Source organism: Oncorhynchus keta, chromosome 17 (genome assembly GCF_023373465.1).
Source record: "Oncorhynchus keta strain PuntledgeMale-10-30-2019 chromosome 17, Oket_V2, whole genome shotgun sequence".
Lineage (NCBI taxonomy): Eukaryota > Metazoa > Chordata > Actinopteri > Salmoniformes > Salmonidae > Oncorhynchus > Oncorhynchus keta.
Window position 1 is genome coordinate 39,460,890 of NC_068437.1, and position 21,311 is coordinate 39,482,200.

The 21,311-nt window shown below is 44.9% G+C and overlaps 1 protein-coding gene across 3 annotated transcripts in view; it reads right to left on the bottom strand.

Moving 5' to 3' along the window:
- tbxas1 (thromboxane A synthase 1 (platelet)) overlaps window positions 1-21,311 on the bottom strand; it is a 165,952-nt gene that overhangs the window by 88,350 nt on the left and 56,291 nt on the right. For all 3 annotated transcript variants that reach the window (XM_052466012.1, XM_052466013.1, XM_052466014.1), the window contains exon 3: window positions 19,690-19,783. In XM_052466012.1, coding sequence (XP_052321972.1) covers window positions 19,690-19,783 — 94 coding nt within the window. The remainder of the gene's footprint in view (window positions 1-19,689; window positions 19,784-21,311) is intronic.

The following is a 21,311-nucleotide window of genomic DNA, read 5'->3' on the forward strand; positions in this document are numbered from 1 at the left end:
CTGTCCATTGTCTTAACTACTTGCGTTAACTCCACAGCCACCACAAGAAACACCCCAGCAGTACACGGCGACAGCTACATTGATTTGACTCTTTTCCATTCCTGTGTTAGAGCGAAGACTGACACATGACTGACAACTTAAAGGGGCTAGAACACTGTACTGAACATTCCATCTGTGACCAACACTAAAAGGTACTGTTACTGCAAAGTGTGTGTGTGTGTGTGTGTGTGTGTGTGTGTGTGTGTGTGTGTGTGTGTGTGTGTGTGTGTGTGTGTGTGTGTGTGTGTGTGTGTGTGTGTGTGTGTGTGTGTGTGTGTGTGTGTGTGCGTGTGAGAGAGAGAAAAAAGTATGTGAGAGTGTGTCCTTAAAAACACACTCTCCTTGAACTGTATGTTTCTCGACACAAACTAATAGTTTCATCTGAACCAACTACCACGGGAAAGCTGTCTTTCATCTTCTTCCAGTTGACTCCTTTGCAATCGTCAACAGAACTAACAAAGAGCTTCACCGACTGACAAAGGAGGTGTGATGACGAAGGTTTCAGCTCTACCGTGCATTGATCTTTAGTATTGATCTGCTCCAACAGTTCCAGTCTCAAGGCCTGTGTGTGTGTGTGTGTGTGTGTGTGTGTGTGTGTGTGTGTGTGTGTGTGTGTGTGTGTGTGTGTGTGTGTGTGTGTGTGTGTGTGTGTGTGTGTGTGTGTGTGTGTGTGTGTGTGTGCGTGCGTGTGAGAGCTTAACTCATCACAGCTCTGTAATACAAAACATCAGCCACTGTAACTTTAGACTCAGAGCATTCAATTGATTTCACATCAATCTGTGGAATGAATCTATGGTGTGTAGCTGAGTGACGGTCTTAAAAGCCACATTTAATTCAATTGGCAATTTCTCGGACAAATAAATCAAATAAAATGTTAATGGTCGCATACACATGTTTGACAGATCTTAGTGCAGGTGTAGAGAAATCCTTATGTTCCTAGCTCCAACAGGACTGTAATATCTAACAATATAAAACAATACATGCAAATCTAAAAAGTAAAATAATGTAATTAAGAAATCTGGAAATATTAGGACGAGCAATGTCATAGTCCACAATAGAAATATATATGTACAGTATGTACATGAACTCATCCCTGACCGCTGGCTACGTCCCTTCCGTCTTCAAGAGAGCGAGAGTTGCACCCCTTCTGAAAAAACCTACACTCGATCCCTCCGATGTCAACAACTACAGACCAGTATCCCTTCTTTCCTTTCTCTCCAAAACTCTTGAACGTGCCGTCCTTGGCCAGCTCTCCCGCTATCTCTCTCAGAATGACCTTCTTGATCCAAATCAGTCAGGTTTCAAGACTAGTCATTCAACTGAGACTTCTCTTCTCTGTATCACTGAGGCGCTCCGCACCGCTAAAGTTAACACTCTCTCCTCTGCTCTCATCCTTCTAGACCTATCGGCTGCCTTCGATACTGTGAACCATCAGTTCCTCCTCTCCACCCTCTCCAAGTTGGGCATCTCCGGCGCGGCCCATGCTTGGATTGCGTCCTACCTGACAGGTCGCTCCTACCAGGTGGCGTGGCGAGAATCTGTCTCCTCACCACGCGCTCTCACCACTGGTGTCCCCCAGGGCTCTGTTCTAGGCCCTCTCCTATTCTCGCTATACACCAAGTCACTTGGCTCTGTCATAACCTCACATGGTCTCTCCTATCATTGCTATGCAGACGACACACAATTAATCTTCTCCTTTCCCCCTTCTGATGACCAGGTGGCGAATCGCATCTCTGCATGTCTGGCAGACATATCAGTGTGGATGACGGATCACCACCTCAAGCTGAACCTCGGCAAGACGGAGCTGCTCTTCCTCCCGGGGAAGGACTGCCCGTTCCATGATCTCGCCATCACGGTTGACAACTCCATTGTGTCCTCCTCCCAGAGCGCTAAGAACCTTGGCGTGATCCTAGACAACACCCTGTCGTTCTCAACTAACATCAAGGCGGTGGCCCGTTCCTGTAGGTTGATGCTCTACAACATCCGCAGAGTACGACCCTGTCTCACACAGGAAGCGGCGCAGGTCCTAATCCAGGCACTTGTCGTCTCCCGTCTGGATTACTGCAACTCGCTGTTGGCTGGGCTCCCTGCCTGTGCCATTAAACCCCTACAACTCATCCAGAACGCCGCAGCCCGTCTGGTGTTCAACCTTCCCAAGTTCTCTCACGTCACCCCGCTCCTCCGCTCTCTCCACTGGCTTCCAGTTGAAGCTCGCATCCGCTACAAGACCATGGTGCTTGCCTACGGAGCTGTGAGGGGAACGGCACCTCAGTACCTCCAGGCTCTGATCAGGCCCTACACCCAAACAAGGGCACTGCGTTCATCCACCTCTGGCCTGCTCGCCTCCCTACCACTGAGGAAGTACAGTTCCCGCTCAGCCCAGTCAAAACTGTTCGCTGCTCTGGCCCCCCAATGGTGGAACAAACTCCCTCACGACGCCAGGACAGCGGAGTCAATCACCACCTTCCGGAGACACCTGAAACCCCACCTCTTTAAGGAATACCTAGGATAGGATAATGTAATCCTTCTCACCCCCCCCCCTTAAAAGATTTAGATGCACTATTGTAAAGTGGCTGTTCCACTGGATGTCATAAGGTGAATGCACCAATTTGTAAGTCGCTCTGGATAAGAGCGTCTGCTAAATGACTTAAATGTAATGTAAATGTATGTGATGGGATGTATAGACATTATGGACAGTATGTGGATAGAATATATAGTAACTGAAGAATATGTGGATAGAAGTATAGTATATGTACAGCAATAAAATAGGATAGGCCTTGACAAGAATACAGTATATACATATGAAATGTAAAACAGTATGTATACATTATTAAAGTGAGATAAACAACTGTCCTGACTCCAGAGTGGTAGAAATCCATCAATTATTAAAGCCTATTAGAGTATGAGTGCTGATGTTGGACCACATTTGCCTTTTAGGTCATAATGAATAAGACTGTGTAGACAAGGGGGGGCTGATCACAGGCCCAGTGCAGGTAGCCTAGTGGTTAGAGCATCGGGCCAGTAATTGAAAGGTTGCTAGATCGAATCCCTGAGCTGACAAGGTACAAATCTGTCGTTCTGCCCCTGAACAAGGCAGTTAGGCCATCTTTGTAAATAAGAATTTGTTCTTGAATGACTTGCCTAGTTAATAAATTATTTGTCCTACTGTAAGAGCTCGATCTTATTGGTTATGAGCTGAAACCACCCAACCAGTGGAATGTTGAAGATGGTGTAAAATGTGTTGTGGCGATACTCCATTAAATCTGCACCAGAGCTAAGGGAGAGGGAGTAAGAAGACGAACACGTAATAGTGTTTTGTTTTCAGTATGGGGTCTCGGCATCATTTGTATACAGTACACTGCCAGTATTGCACTAAAAGCTTACAGCAGAGCTTAAATTGTATTTCATGTTTTATCAAAGACTCCCCAAAGCAGAATACTTGTCTAATTCAGAATACTCATCCCAAAGTAACCTATAATAGCTTCCCAGCAGTCATGAATCTGTATTCACATGTCGACCAATGGTTTGACCCTTAGTGTGTGTGTGTGTGTGTGTGTGTGTGTGTGTGTGTGTGTGTGTGTGTGTGTGTGTGTGTGTGTGTGTGTGTGTGTGTGTGTGTGTGTGTGTGTGTGTGTGTACTGCAGTGTGTATCCTCTGTGTATCCTGCCACCATGTCTGTGTACTCTAGGTACTCTCAGCACGTGTCGTATGTGCTGCAGCACCCTGTGTTCTGTCCTCTGAGGGGATAAAGGTTTCTTTGTAGCCAGGCTTGCCTGGCTATAAAAGGGAACCTGTGTGACAGACAGTGAAGCCGTTAACTAGGGGATTGATGTGCCTGATTAAATATACTGTAGGCCCCAACACACACACACACAAACACACATGCACACGTGCAGGTTCACAACACACAAATGTAATAAGTGCAGCGCCACCTCTCATCTCACTACGCCTGACGAGTGACAATATTACCACGGAGGGAGTAAAGCTTTAGAGTAAGGGGTAAGGTGTCAAGTGGACTACTAAATATTTTCATGAAGGATCTCTCTGTACTTTGCTCCGTACATCTTCCCTCGATCCTGACTAGTCTCAAAGTCCCTGCCGCTGAAAAACATCCCCACAGCATTATGCTGCCACCACAATGCTTCACTGTAGGGATGGTATTGGCCAGGTGATGAGCGGTGCCTAGTTTCCTCCAGATGTGACTCATGGCATTCAGGCCAAAGAGTCCAATCTTGGTTTCATCAGACCAGAAAATCTTGTTTCTCATGGTCTGAGAGTCCTTTAGGTGAATTTTGGCAAACTCCAAGCGTGCTGTCATGTGCCTTTTACTGTGGAATGGCTTCCATCTGGCCACTCTACCATAAAGGCATGATTGGTGGAGTGCTGCAGAGATGGTTGTCCTTCTGGAAGGTTCTCCCATCTCCACAGAAGAACTCTGGAACTCTGTCAGAGTGACCATCGGGTTCTTGGTAACCTTCCTGACTTAAGCCATTCTCCCTCGATTGCTCAGTTTGGCTGGGCGGCCAGCTCTAGAAAGAGTCTTGGTGGTTCCAAACTTCTTCCATTTAAGAATGATGGAGGCCACTGTGTACTTGGGGACCTTCAAAGCTGCAGAAATGTTTTGGTACCCTACCGCAGATTTGTTCCTCGACACAATCCTGTCTCGGAGCTCTACGGACAATTCCTTTGACCTTATGGCTTAGTTTTTGCTCTGACATGCACTGTCAACTGTGGACCTCATATAGACAGGTTGTTGTGTGCCTTTCCAAATCATGTCCAATCAATTGAATTTACCACAGGTGAACTCCAATTAAGTTGTAGAAACATCTCAAGGATGATCAATGGTAACAGGATGCACCTGCATTTTGAGTCTCATAGCGAAGAGTCTGAATACCTATGTACAGTGCCTTGCGAAAGTATTCGGCCCCCTTGAACTTTGCGACCTTTTGCCACATTTCAGGCTTCAAACATAAAGATATAAAACTGTATTTTTTTGTGAAGAATCAACAACAAGTGGGACACAATCATGAAGTGGAACGACATTTATTGGATATTTCAAACTTTTTTAACAAATCAAAAACTGAAAAATTGGGCGTGCAAAATTATTCAGCCCCTTTACTTTCAGTGCAGCAAACTCTCTCCAGAAGTTCAGTGAGGATCTCTGAATGATCCAATGTTGACCTAAATGACTAATGATGATAAATACAATCCACCTGTGTGTAATCAAGTCTCCGTATAAATGCACCTGCACTGTGATAGTCTCAGAGGTCCGTTAAAAGCGCAGAGAGCATCATGAAGAACAAGGAACACACCAGGCAGGTCCGAGATACTGTTGTGAAGAAGTCTAAAGCCGGATTTGGATACAAAAAGATTTCCCAAGCTTTAAACATCCCAAGGAGCATTGTGCAAGCGATAATATTGAAATGGTAGGAGTATCAGACCACTGAAAATCTACCAAGACCTGGCCGTCCCTCTAAACTTTCAGCTCATACAAGGAGAAGACTGATCAGAGATGCAGCCAAGAGGCCCATGATCACCCTGGATGAACTGCAGAGATCTACAGCTGAGGTGGGAGACTCTGTCCATAGGACAACAATCAGTCGTATATTGCACAAATCTGGTCTTTATGGAAGAGTGGCAAGAAGAAAGCCATTTCTTAAAGATATCCATAAAAAGTGTTGTTTAAAGTTTGCCACAAGCCACCTGGGAGACACACCAAACATGTGGAAGAAGGTGCTCTGGTCAGATGAAACCAAAATTTAACTTTTTGGCAACAATGCAAAACGTTATGTTTGGCGTAAAAACAACACAGCTCATCACCCTGAACACACCATCCCCACTGTCAAACATGGTGGTGGCAGCATCATGGTTTGGACCTGCTTTTCTTCAGCAGGGACAGGGAAGATGGTTAAAATTGATGGGAAGATGGATGGAGCCAAATACAGGACCATTCTGGAAGAAAACCTGATGGAGTCTGCAAAAGACCTGAGACTGGGACGGAGATTTGTCTTCCAACAAGACAATGATCCAAAACATAAAGCAAAATCTACAATGGAATGGTTCAAAAATAAACATATCCAGGTGTTAGAATGGCCAAGTCAAAGTCCAGACCTGAATCCAATCGAGAATCTGTGGAAAGAACTGAAAACTGCTGTTCACAAATGCTCTCCATCCAACCTCACTGAGCTCGAGCTGTTTTGCAAGGAGGAATGGGAAACAATTTCAGTCTCTCGATGTGCAAAACTGATAGAGACATACCCCAAGCGACTTACAGCTGTAAACGCAGCAAAAGGTGGCGCTACAAAGTATTAACTTAAGGGGGCTGAATAATTTTGCACGCCCAATTTTTCAGTTTTTGATTTGTTAAAAAAGTTAGAAAAATCCAATAAATGTCGTTCCACTTCATGATTGTGTCCCACTTGTTGTTGATTCTTCACAAAAAAATACAGTTTTATAACTTTATGTTTGAAGCCTGAAATGTGGCAAAAGGTCGCAAAGTTCAAGGGGGCCGAATACTTTCGCAAGGCACTGTAAATAAGGTATTTTTGCTTTTTACTTTTAATACATTTGCAAAATATTCTAAAAACCTGTTTTCGCTTTGTCATTATAGGGTATTGTGTGTAGATTGATGAGAAAAATGTTTCATTTAATCAATTTTAGAAAAAGGCTGTAACGTAACAACATTTTGAAAAAGGGAAGGGGTCTGAATACTTTCCCGAAAGCACTGTAGATCATATGACAGACAGACAGACAGACAGACAGACAGACAGACAGACAGACAGACAGACAGACAGACAGACAGACAGACAGACAGTTACTCAACCCTCATCAACCCTTCTGTCTGATCTGAATAGTGGTCTGTTGGCTCACAAAGGGAAACTTGTCCCGTTAAGGTGCTTATAGAAGGCACTGGGCTCATTGATATTCAAAGCGACAGAGCAGCCCACAGAATGGCTGCAGCCCTGGCATTCCTGCAGTCTGGGCTCCCATGGAGGGGTGGTGGGTACAGAGCGCTGGTGTGTGCCCGAAGGAGTGCCCCCTTCATGGTGCTGCACACTGCACCAGTCCAAACTGTCTCAAACTGTCTCCATTCATCCATTTCTCTGTCCTTCTTCCCAGCCCCTCCCTCTACCTCTCTTACTCTATTTTTCTCTCCCCCCAGTCTTTTTATTACTGCAGAGATTGTCGCATGCCAATACCGACTCCTCACCCACACAGTTTAGCTTAATGTTGGTACAACAGAGAGGAGCGAAGTCGGAGATGAGCGGGTCACCGACAGAGGCAGACTCTATCAAGTCCAGGATAGTGTATGTGTATGTGTGTGTGTGTGTGTGTGTATGACAACGCAACACAGAACATTTGGGAGTTTGTCCTATCAAATCAAATTGTATTTGTCACATGCGCCGAATACAACAGGTCCTTACTTATAAGCCCTTAACCAACAATGCAGTTTTAAGAAAATACCTAAAAAAAGTAAGAGACAAGAATAACAAATGATTAAAGAACAGCAGTAAATAAAAATACAGAGTCAATGTGCGGGGGCACCGGTGTCAAGGTAATTGAGGTAGTATGTACATGTAGGTAGAGTTATTATGACTATGCATGGATAATAACAGAGAGTAGCAGCAGCGTAGAAGGACAGGGGGGTGGGGGGTTGGGCAATGCAAATAGTCTGTGTAGGCATTTGATTAGCTCTCCATGAGTCTTATGGCTTGGGGGTAGAAGCTATTTAGGAGCCTCTTGGACCTAGACTTGGTGCTCCGGCACTACTTGCCATGCGGTATCAGAGAGAACAGTCTATGACTAGGGTGGCTGTAGTCTTTGACAATTTTTAAGGCCTTACTCTGACACCGCCTAGTATAGAGGTCATGGATGGCAGGAAGCTTGGCCCAAGTGATGTACTGGGCCACACACACTACCCTCTGTAGTGCCTTGCGGTCAGAGGCCGAGCAGTTTCCTTACCAGGCAGTGATGCAAACCGGTCAGGATGCTCTCGATGGTGTCGCTGTAAAACCTTTTGAGGATCTGAGGACTCATGCCAAATCTTTTCTCGTGAAGGGGAATAGGTTTTGTCGTGCCCTCTTCACAACTGTCTTGGTGTGCTTGGACTATGTTAGTTTGTTGGTGATGTGGACGCCAAGGAACTTGAAGCTCTCAACCTGCTCCACTACAGCCCCGTCGATGAGAATGGGGGCATGCCTGGTCCTCCTTTTCCTGTAGTCCACAATCATCTCCTTTGTCTTGATCACGTTCAGGGAGAGGTTGTTGTCCTTGCACCACACGGTCAGGTCTCTGACCTTCTCCTTATAGGCTGTCTCATCATTGTCGGTGATCAGGCATACCACTGTTGTGTCATCAACAAACTTAATGATGGTGTTGGAGTCATACCTGGCCGTGCAGTCAAGAGTGAACAGGGAGTACAGGACGAGACTGTGCACGCACCCCTGAGGGGCCCCCGTGTTGAGGATAAGCGTGGCAGATGTGTTGTTACCTACCCTTACCACCTGGGGGTGGCCCGTCAGGAAGTCCAGGATCCAGTTGCAAAGGGAGGTGTTTAGTCCCAGGGTCCTTAGCTTAGTGATGAGCTTTGAGGGCACTATGGTGAACGCTGAGCTGTAGTCAATGAACAGCATTCTCACATAGGTGTTCCTTCTGTCAAGGTGGGAAAGGGCAGTGTGGAATGGAGATTGCGTCATCAATGGATCTGTTGGTGCGGTATGCAAATTGGAATGGGTCTAGGGTTTATGGGATAATGGTGTTGTTGTGAGCCATGACCAGCCTTTCAAAGCATTTCATGGCTACAGATGTGAGTGCTCCGGGTCTGTAGTCATTTGGGCAGGTTACCTTAGTGTTCTTGGGCACAGGGACTATGGTGGTCTGATTGAAATATGTTGGTATTACAGACTCAGACAGGGAGAGGTTGAAAATGTCTGTGAAGACACTTGCCAGTTTGCCAGCGCATGCTCGGAGTACACATCCTGGTAATCCATCTGGCCCTGCGGCCTTGTGAATGTTGACCTGTTTCAAGGTCTTACTCACATTGGCTGCGGAGAGCGTGATCACACAGTCGCCCGGAACAGCTGGTGCAGTGTTACCTGCCTTGAAGAGCGCATAGAAGTTATTTAGCTCGTCTGGTAGGCTTGTGTCACTGGGCAGCTCTTGGCTGTGCTTCCCTTTGTAGTCTGTAATAGTTTGCAGGCCCTGCCACAGAGTAGGGTAGCCTAGTGGTTAGAGTGTTGGACTAGTAACAGAAAAGTTGCAAGTTCAAATCCCCGAGCTGACAAGATACAAATCTGTCATTCTGCCCCTGAACAGGCATTTAACCCACTGTAGGCCGTCATTGAAAATAAGAATTTGTTCTTAACTGACTTGCCTAGTTAAATAAAGGTAAAATAAAAAAATAAAAAATAAAAACATTCGACGAGAGTCGGAGCCAGTGTAGTACGATGCAATCTTAGTCCTGTATTGACACTTTGCCTGTTTGATGGTACGTCTGAGAGCATAGCAGGATTTCATATAAGCTTCCGGGTTAGAGTCCTGCACATTGAAAGCGGAAACTCTACCCTTTAGCTCAGTGTGAATGTTGCCTGTAGTTCATGGCTTCTGGTTGGGTTATGTACGTACAGTCACTGTGGGGACGATGTCCTTGGTGCTTCCTGCTTACATTTTTGCTTGTAAACAGGAATCAGGAGGATAGGATTATGGTCAGATTTGCCAAATGGAGGACGAGGGAGAGCTTTGTATGCGTCTCTGTGTGTGGAGTAAAGGTGGTCTAGAATTGTTTTCCCTCTGGTTGCACGTTTAATATGTTGATAGAAATGAGGTAAAACTGATTTAAGATTCCCTGCATTCAAGTCCCTGGCCACTAGGAGCGCCGCCTCTGGATGAGCGGTTTCCTGTTTGCTTATGGCGGTATACAGCTCATTGAGTGCGGTTTTAGTGCCATTATTGGTCTATGGTGGTATGTAGACAGCTACGAAAAATACAGAACAAAACTCTCTAGGTAGATAGAGTATCTCATGATAAGCTGTAGACCACACTATCTCAGGCGACCTTAACATCAAGACTTCCTTAGATACCGTGCACCAGCTGTTGTTTACAAAAATGCATATGCCCCTGCCCGGTGTCTTACCAGACACTGCTGCTCTGTCCTGCGGATAGAGTGTATAACCTGCCAGCTGTATGTTCTTAATGTTGTCATTCAGCCAAAACCTGGTGAAACATAAGATATCACAGTTTTGAATGTCCCGTTGGTAGGATAAACGTGCTTTCAGTTGGTCCCATTTATTTTCCAGGGATTGAACGTTAGCTAGCAGGATGGAGGGCAAAGGCAGATTAGCCACTCATCGCCTGATCCTCACAAGGCACCCTGATCTCCTTCTCAAGCGAATAACGGGGATCTGGGCCTGGTCAGGTGTCTGTATTATATCCCTCCCATCCAACTCATTGAAGAAGAACTCTTCGTCCAGTTTGAGGTGAGCAATCGCAGCTCTGATGTCCAGAAGCTCTTTTTGGTCATAAGAGACGGTAGCAGCAACATTATGTCCAAAACAAGTTGCGAACAACGTGAAAAAACAAACAAAATAGCGCATTCCCCTCCGGCGCCATCACAGAAAAAAATATATATAAATAAAAAACAATTTAAATTATAATGAAAAATTTGACAAGAAATGTTTAAAAAATATTCAGATTTCCTCATACTACAGCGGCGGGAGTATAAACCTTAATTTGTGTATGGGAATACAGCAGGAAGGCTTTGGGATACACTGAAATAGCACCCTATTCTCTACCTGGTGCACACATTTTTACATGGGCTCTGATAGAGAATAGACTGCCATTTTGGACAGACCCTTGGTAATAGGGAGAGATAGACACTCCTCTCTCTATCTATTCACCATGGAGAGGTGCTGGTTCCACCCAGAGAGACTGCACTGCAGTGTTCTCTGCTTTAGCCTGACCTTGGGAGTCATGGAGAGATGCTGGCCCGGGTATAGACTGAACCATGCCATTAAATGTGTGGGGGTTTGACTCTAATAGCTCTCAATCTCCAAAAATGTATGCCCTGAAAGACTAGCTCTCTCTGGCTGGCTAATATGTTGTGTTGTGTTGAGGGGCCAGAGAGGGGGGAGGTGCCATCTTTGAAGGGGGCACATGAGGGGTGGTGGTGGTGGGTGAGCCTCTGTATCAGTGTCTTGGATGTCATAAGGTGAATGCACCAATTTGTAAGTCGCTCTGGATAAGAGCGTCTGCTAAATGACTTAAATGTAAATGTAGAGGATCAACCAGCCAGCAAGCCAGCAATAAGAGCTCTACCAAGGGAGATGTTGCAGGGGAGTGCTGGGTGGGGAGCAGCCACCCTGTACGTCAGACGTCTCAGAGATCCTCCAGAAGGATCCACCTTACCCAGCGCCCTTTCTGTTTGACTCACCCCCTCCTGGCTCTCTCTCCACTGAGATGGCACTGTGGCTGACAGGACTGCCACCACTGGAGCTCCTGGTGGGCAGTGACGCTGTTGTCACAGGCACTGGCACAGACGTCAATTCATGATGAAAACAGACTAAATGTCAATAAGATGTGCTGGGTGTGTTGGACAAAGGGACGCCACACCAGTGAAACACATGCGTACAAATTCATCCATATTACGTATGATCATGGACTTAAACAAAATCTCATACATTCAGTACCAGTCAAAAGTTTGGGCATACCTACATATTCAAGGGTTTTTCTTTTTCGTTTTTACAATATTTTATATTTGAGATTCTTCAAAGTAGCCACCCTTTGTCTTGATGACAAATTTGCACACTCTTGGCATTTTCTCAACCAGTTAACAGATACACAAGTGCATCTGTGGAATTTCATTCCCTCTTAATGTGTTTGAGCCAATAATTTGTCTTGTGAAAAAGTAGGGGTGGTATACAGAAGATAACCCTATTTGGTAAAAGACCAAGTCCATATTACGGCAAGAACAGCTCAAATAAGCAAGGAGAAATGAGAGTCCATAACATTAAGACATGGAGATCAGTCAATCCGGCAGAAGAACTGTGAAAGTTTCTTGAAGAGCAGTCGCAAAAACCATCAAGCGCAATGATGAAACTGGCTCTCATGAGGACCGCGACAGGAAAGGAAGACCCAGAGTTACCTCTGCCACAGAGGATAACTTCATTAGAGTTAACTGCAGCCCAAATAAATGCTTCACAGAGTTCAAGTAAAAGACACAAATCAACATCAACTGTTCAGAGGAGACTGCGTGAATCAGGCCTTCATGGTCGAATTACTGCAGAGACACCACTACTAAAGGACACCAATAAGAATAAGAGACTTGCTAGGGCCAAGAAACACGAGCAATGGACAATGGTCTGATGAATCCAAATTTGAGATTTTTGGTTATTTTTGGATATTTCAAACTTTTTTAACAAATCAAAAGCTGAAAAATTGGGCGTGCAAAATTATTCATCCCCTTTACTTTCAGTGCAGCAAACTCTCATTTAACATTTACATTACATTTAAGTCATTTAGCAGACGCTCTTATCCAGAGCGACTTACAAATTGGTGCATTCACCTTATGACATCCAGTGGAACAGCCACTTTACAATAGTGCATCTAAATCTTTTGGGGGGGTGAGAAGGATTACTTATCCTATCCTAGGTATTCCTTAAAGAGGTGGGGTTTCAGGTGTCTCCGGAAGGTGGTGATTGACTCCGCTGTCCTGGCGTCGTGAGGGAGTTTGTTCCACCATTGGGGGGCCAGAGCAGCGAACAACTCTCTCCAGAAGTTCAGTGAGGATCTCTGAATGATCCAATGTTGACCTAAATGACTAAGGATGATAAATACAATCCACCTGTGTGTAATCAAGTCTCCGTATAAATGCACCTGCACTGTGATAGTCTCAGAGGTCCGTTAAAAGCGCAGAGAGCATCATGAAGAACAAGGAACACACCAGGCAGGTCCGAGATACTGTTGTGAAGAAGTTTAAAGCCAGATTTGGATACAAAAAGATTTCCCAAGCTTTAAACATCCCAAGGAGCACTGTGCAAGCGATAATATTGAAATGGAAGGAGTATCAGAACACTGCAAATCTACCAAGAACTGGCCGTCCTTTTAAACTTTCAGCTCATACAAGGAGAAGACTGATCAGAGATGCAGCCAAGAGGCCCATGATCACTCTGGATGAACTGCAGAGATCTACAGCTGAGGTGGGAGACTCTGTCCATAGGACAACAATCAGTCGTATATTGCACAAATCTGTCCTTTATGGAAGAGTGGCAAGAAGAAAGCAATTTCTTAAAGATATCCATAAAAAGTGTTGTTTAAAGTTTGGGAGACACCTGGGAGACACACCAAACATGTGGAAGAAGGTGCTCTGGTCAGATGAAACCAAAATTTAACTTTTTGGCAACAATGCAAAACGTTATGTTTGGCGTAAAAGCAACACCCTGAACACACCATCCCCACTGTCAGACATGGTGGTGGCAGCATCATGGTTTGGGCCTGCTTTTCTTCAGCAGGGAAAGGGAAGATGGTTAAAATTGATGGGAAGATGGATGGAGCCAAATACAGGACCATTCTGGAAGAAAACCTGATGGAGTCTGCAAAAGACCTGAGACTGGGACGGAGATTTGTCTTCCAACAAGACAATGATCCAAAACATAAAGCAAAATCTACAATGGAATGGTTCAAAAATAAACATATCCAGGTGTTAGAATGGCCAAGTCAAAGTCCAGACCTGAATCCAATCGAGAATCTGTGTAAAGAACTGAAAACTGCTGTTCACAAATGCTCTCCATCCAACCTCACTGAGCTCGAGCTGTTTTGCAAGGAGGAATGGGAAAAAATGTCAGTCTCTCAATGTGCAAAACTGATAGAGACATACCCCAAGCGACTTACAGCTGTAATCGCAGCAAAAGGTGGTGCTACAAAGTATTAACTTAAGGGGGCTGAATAATTTTGCATGCCCAATTTTTCAGTTTTTGATTTGTTAAAAAAATTTGAAATATCCAATAAATGTCGTTCCACTTCATGATTGTGTCCCACTTGTTGTTGATTCTTCACAAAAAAATACAGTTTTATATCTTTATGTTTGAAGCCTGAAATGTGGCAAAAGGTCGCAAAGTTCAAGGGGGCCGAATACTTTCGCAAGGCACTGTACATATGGGTGATGGCCGAGCGGCATAGGCAAGGTGCAATAGATGGCATAAAATACAATACATACATATGATATGAGTAATGTAAGATATGTAAACATTATTAATGTGGCATTATTTAAAGTGGGATTGTTTAAAGTGACGAGTGATCCATTTATTAAAGTGTCCAGTGATTGGGTCTCAACGTAGGCAGCAACCTCTCTTGAGTTAGTGATTGCTGTTTAACAGTCTGATGGCCTTGAGATAGAAGCTGTTTTTCAGTCTCTCGGTCCCAGCTTTGATGCACCTGTACTGACCTCGCCTTCTGGATGGTAGTGGTGTGACCAGGCAGTGGCTCGGGTGGTTGTTGTCCTTGATTATCTTTTTGGCCTTCCTGTGACATCGGGTGCTGTAGGTGTCATGGAGGGCAGGTAGTTTGCCCCCGGTGATGCGTTGTGCAGTGGTGTGGTGTGGGGGCTGTGCTTTGGCAAAGTGGGTGGGGTTATATCCTTCCTGTTTGGTCCTGTCCGGGGGTGTCCTCGGATGGGGCCACAGTGTCTCCTGACCCCTCCTGTCTCAGCCTCCAGTATTTATGCTGCAGTAGTTTATGTGTCGGGGGGCTAGGGTCAGTTTGTTATATCTGGAGTACTTCTCCTGTCCTATTCGGTGTCCTGTGTGAATCTAAGTGTGCGTTCTCTAATTCTCTCCTTCTCTCTTTCTTTCTCTCTCTCGGAGGACCTGAGCCCTAGGACCATGCCCCAGGACTACCTGACATGATGACTCCTTGCTGTCCCCAGTCCACCTGACCGTGCTGCTGCTCCAGTTTCAACTGTTCTGTCTTATTATTATTCGACCATGCTGGTCATGTATGAACATTTTAACATCTTGGCCATGTTCTGTTATAATCTCCACCCGGCACAGCCAGAAGAGGACTGGCCACCCCACCCCACATAGCCTGGTTCCTCTCTAGGTTTCTTCCTAGGTTTTGGCCTTTCTAGGGAGTTTTTCCTAGCCACCGTGCTTCTACACCTGCATTGCTTGCTGTTTGGGGTTTTAGGCTGGGTTTCTGTACAGCACTTTGAGATATCAACTGATGTACGAAGGGCTATATAAATACATTTGATTTGATTTGCAGACAGCACCTCCCTCTTAAGAGCCTTGCGGTTAAGGGCTGTGCAATTGCCGTACCAGGCTGTGATACAGCCCGACAGGATGCTCTCAATTGTGCATCTGTAAAAGTTTTTAATGGTTTTGGGTGACAAGCCAAATTTCTTCAGCCTTCTGTCTGTGTGGGTGGACCATTTCAGTTTGTCTGTGATGATTAAAACTTTCCACCTTCTCCACTGCTGTCCCTTCGATGTGGACAGGGGGATGTTCCCTCTGATGGTTCCTGAAGTCCACGATCATCTCCTTTGTTTTGTTGACGTTGAGTGAGAGGTTGTTTTCCTGACACCACACTCCAAGGGCCCTCACCTCCTCCCTGTAGACTGTCTCGTTGTTGTTGGTAATCAAGCCCACTACTGTTGTGTCATCTGTAAACTTGATGATTGAGCTGGAGGCGAGCATGGCCACGCGGTCGTGGGTGAACAGGGAGTACAGGAGGGGGCTGAGCACACACCCTTGTGGGGCCCGCGAAGTGGAGATGTTGTTTCCTACCTTCACCACCTGGGGGCGGCGGTATGCAAACTGAAGTGGGTCTCGGGTGGCCAGTAAGGTTGAGGTGATATGATCCTTGACGAGTCTCTCAAATTTCTTTTTAAAAATGTAACCTTTATTTTACTAGGCAAGTCAGTTAAGAACAAATTCTTATTTTCAATGAAATGCCTAGGGGCAGAACGACAGATTTGTACCTTGTCAGCTCGGGGATTTGAACTTGCAACCTTTCGGATACTAGTCCAACGCTCTAACCACTAGGCTACCCTGCCTCCCCAAAGCACTTCATGATGACAGAAGTGAATGTTACAGGGAGGTAGTTATATTTAGTTAATTTATCTTTGCCTTCTTGGGTACAGGAACACTTGTGGCCAACTTGAAGAACGTGGGGACAGCAGACTGGGATAGGGAGCGATTGAATATGTCCGTAAACATACCAGCCAGCTAGTCTGTGCATGATCTGAGAACGTGGCTAGGGATGCCATCTGGGCCAGCAGCCTTGCGATGGTTAACATGTTTAAATGTTTTACTGACGTCGGTCACGGAGAAGGGGGTGCAGTCCTTGTTAGCGGGCCGTGATGGTGGCACTGTATTATCCTCAGAGCGGGAAAAGGTGTTAAGTTTGTCTAGAAGCGCAATGTCGGTGTCCGTGACGTGGCTGGTTTTATTTTTGTAGTCCGTGATTTCCTGTAGACCCTGCCACATACATCTTGTGTCTGAGCCGTTGAATTGCGACTCCACTTTGTCCCTGTACCAGCACTTCGCTTGTTTGATTGCCTTGAGGAGGGAATAACTACATTGATTATATTCAGCCATATTCCCAGACCTCTTTCCATGGTGAAATGCGTTGGTTCGCATTTCCAGTTTTGCGTGAATGCCGCCATCCATCCATGGTTTCTGGTTAGGGTACATATCCAATGCACTTCTTTATAAACTCATGCACTGAGTCAGTGTATATATTGATGTTGTTATCTGAGGCTGACCAGAACATATTCCAGGGTGCGTGATCAAAACAATCTTAAAGCGAGGATTCCGATTGGTCAAACCAGCGTTGAAAGGTTCTACTCACTGGTACATAATTATTTAGTTTCTGCCTATAAGACAGTAGGAGCAAGATGGCATTGTGGTTGGATTTGCCGAAGGGAGGACGGGGGAGGGCATTCAATATGCTGACAGAATTTAGGTAGCCTTTCTCTCCAATTTGCCTTGTTAAAATCCCCAACTACAATAAATACAGCCTCAGGATATATAGTTTCCAGTTTACATAGAGTCCAGTGTAGTTCCTTGAGGGCCGTCTTGGTGTCTGCTTGAGGGGGAATGTACACAGCTGTGACGATAACTGACAAGAATTCTCCTTGTAGACAATATTGCCGGCATTTGATTGTAAGGAATATGCACGGAGAAGCCCGGTGGCTGAACCGATTCCGACAACATATCCCGAGAGAGCCATGTTTCTGTGAAACAGAGAATGTTACCATCGCTGATGTCTCTCTGGAAGGCAACCCTTGCTCGAATTTCATCTACCTTGTTGTCAAGAGACTGGACATTGGCGAGTAGTATGCTCGGGAGCAATGGGCAATGTGCACGTCTTCGGAGTCTGACCAGAAGAGCGCTCTGTCTGCCCCTTCTGCGGTGCCGTTGTTTTGGGAAGGCTTTTGGAATTAGATCCATTGTCCTTCAGGAAAGTCGTATTCCTGGTCATAATGTTGGTAAGTTGACGTCGCTCTTATATCCAATAGTTCTTCCCGGCTGTATGTAGTAAGACTTAAGATTTCCTGGGGTAACAATGTAAGAAATAATACATAAAAAAACTAAATACTGAATAGTTTTCTAAGTACTCAAAGCGAGGCGACCATCTCTGCCGGCGCCATCTTAGGCACATTTTGATGTCTTCACTATTATTCTACAATGTAGAAAATAGTACAAATAAAGAAAAACCCTTGAATGAGTAAGTGTGTCCAAACTTTTGACTGGTACTGTACATACATACAAAGACACACACTCTCTCTCTTGTTGTTGTGTTTGATGTGAGTGTGGCATGCAGAAGAGGGTCAGAGGATTCTACGAGAGAAGATGGCTCTTTGTGTCTGCAGATCTGAGTCTCAGCACTGACACACATTATCGAAGCAGCTTCAGCATCCCCCTGCTTCACCTGGGGACTCTCCCCAGCCACCGGACAGACAGTGTAATTATGCAAGGCACTGAAGGCAGAGCTGCCTGCATACTTTACCACCTCAGCCCTTAGCCTGGCACTGCAGTTCCGCTGAGAGGGACATCAAGGGCACTAACTATTGTATAATAGTCTAAAGCCAGGCTACAGAGCATTGGGTCCTGAATTTGAGATTCAAGCTTACTAGAGTCTTATCCCTGAATGTCACTGATTGCAAAATAAGGCCAAGTAGGAAGAAGTAGGACGTAGGAAGAATAAATAAAAAATGACTGATGGAGAGAAGAGATAAAGAAAGAAAGAGATAGCAGTCCTCGTAAAAGACCAGTAAAGCTAGCTGCAGTGACAATGACAGGGGACACAGCCAACCCTGCCTGCCTGCCACACTGAAGACTATTGACCGCTGAATCTCATAAAGATATGTCCTGCAGAGAAGCATCTGCATGCCACCACACCATACCATGGGCAATCATTACACATTGCATTTAAAGGCATTGTCTTGTAACTGGAATAGACGTCAAACTGAATGGCAAGCATAAGGCAAGCATCATCTCTAGCCTATTACTGCGTTATAATGTATTTGTCTCCTTTTGGTATTGTACTTGTTGATATCTATACAGTTGGTACTATATAGATAACCTTTGTGAGTAAACTCAAGGCATGACTCCTTTGATCTACACATTCCAGAATTAATGTAGGCCTAAATGTCGGTAAATCATGTACATTTTTGGAAAATACCATAGAGATAGTTACAGGACTCAACATGGGTACAACCTGTTGCAGCATGAACATTTCCATTGAGGTCTTTCACCATTTTAAAGTAGTCAACTGGGTGGGGATTCCTATGGGTTGGTAGAAATTAGTGAATGATCAGAGCATTGTCTTCAAATTGAGTGACATGGTTTGTAAATGGCTTTAAGCTATATCACCGCCATCTAGTGGCCACAATAAATTAATGACAAGATTTAGTTCCCGAATCCAGCACTGCAGGTGGCGGTAAATCACCAATATTAGCTTTACACTTTTTTCAAACACAAATGAAGTAGAAAATGTACTACTTTAAAAATGTTGTCAAAGATGCAATAATGGCACAGATACAAAGATGAGACCTCTTTCCATCTGTCAATCTGTCTATGGAAAATACTGGTATTCCTGTTCAACATCTCTGGTGTCTTTGTTGTAGGGGTGGGCAGAATGGAGAGTGAGATAAAATATCACCATATTGAATCAGTTATATTGAGCCCTCCCACTCACTGCTTTACATTTTACATTATATATTCATCATAAAAGTAATGCAATTACCAATAAGGGCAATCTATTTGGGAATCAAATGGTATTAAAAGTCATTACTTTTGAGTCGTATTTAATGAACAAATCTAATGAAGTGCAGCTAGATGTTGGAAGCCTGATTTCTCTCGCCTTAGGGGGTGGTGTGCGGATGTCTGCATGGGAGTGTGTGTGCGTCTGTGTGTGTGTATGCGTGTGGAATGGGGGGAGGGGGGATTAAGTGATTTCAACGTATTTTCAATGTATGTAACCAAAAAAGACAGGCAATACCCTTGTCTCAGTAAAAAGGGAAGAAAATCCTGCATTGAACTCTGTATTGATTGCACACACAAATATCACACTGGTTGGCAGGGGAAATATGCTTAAATTCAGTGGTTTCTTTTTGTGAGAGTGTGGATTCTTCCATACCAGTCAGTATCTTACCTGACGAAATAGAAACAGGTTCCCAAAGAATGGGGACGGTTTGGGGTGCCTTATTCCACATTGAGCCAGGGACGAATAGGGGAACGTAGCATACCTAGAGAGGGAATGTGAGAGAGAGAGAGAGAGAGAGAGAGTTGGGGTGTGAGTTAGTAACAGATAAAATGGAATGGGGGATATAGTAGTAATGCTACGGAGATTACAGCATCTAATCTGGCAGATATGCTGCCTAAGCGGTACCTCACAAACACACAACATTATGACACTTGAAAGACTTATTTGCTCTGGGGAATGTAAAAATTCCACACTCCGACTCCTAAAACGGAACAGCATACATTATTCATCACAGGCACTGCTGGCGTTTTCTGCTGATGTGCAAGTCACTGGAATGAGGAAGGGGACTTTTGTACAGGACTTTGAGGAGCATTATGGGATACCACAGGACGTTCTTTAGTCATGTAATACACTGTCGGCTCTAGACAGGGTGGATTCTGGGAGTGTGTGTGTGTGTGTGTGTGTGTGTGTGTGTGTGTGTGTGTGTGTGTGTGTGTGTGTGTGTGTGTGTGTGTGTGTGTGTGTGTGTGTGTGTGTGTGTGTGTGTGTGTGTGTGTGTGTGTGGGTGTGTGTGAGAGTATCCTGGCCAAGTAAAGGGCAATTAAAGGATGGCTGTCTCCCTGTTATAGCTGCTACAGCCATGGACTCAGAGACAGGAAAAGGTGGTTACAGTCAGAAAACCAAACTTTGCCCACAAAACCTCCCACACAGTCAGGGAGGGAGCAGTGACAGACAGGCAGATTTATGGTTAAAGGCACACAACTCTGACTGGATTGAGAAAGTCACATTTACAACATACGTAAACGACCAACAAAAGAAAGCTGCAAGACTGAGCAGCCAACACAGGACTGATACCCACATACACACGCAAACACACAGATCCACCTCCACCCACACACACACGCACGCACGCACGCACGCACGCACGCACACACACACACACACACACACCTCTGATACTAAAAACCCAAATAGATTCAAACATCCACTTCATCTCCTCCTAAGCCACTGAACGAAAACCATAATTAGTCATGAGATCTGAAACTCCAACCATAGATAAAAGGAAAACCAATAATATCTCAACACACTGACTCATGTTCTGACACCTACATAATAATAACCACATGCTTGTCACACAGCCATGACAGACAGACATCCCTCTCCGCTTACATCAGCAGAGTGACTCACACCACCATTCACATTAGCCTTAGCAGCATCTCTCACAACACCAAGCCCTAGCTAGCTAAATATATGGAGATGATCAGCTGCTTGGCTTTAAAAATATATATGCCAAACAGCCTGCCTGACTTGTTTCTTCACTTTTTAATTGGTTATAAGTAACAGTAACACAGAGCTGTGAGTCATCATAAGGACATGTGGCAGATATGCTTGCTAACTAGCCTAGCTGCTAATGTTGGATAAAGAGACTTTGCTATCAATTAAATGTGTTCATATACCATAATTAGTAACACTTAAAAGTTGCCCTCGTACCCATATGTCAGCGTCGTGTGTATAGGTGGCAGGGAAGTCAGGCGCAGGAGAGTCAAAATGAAGTGTAAATGGAGTCTTTT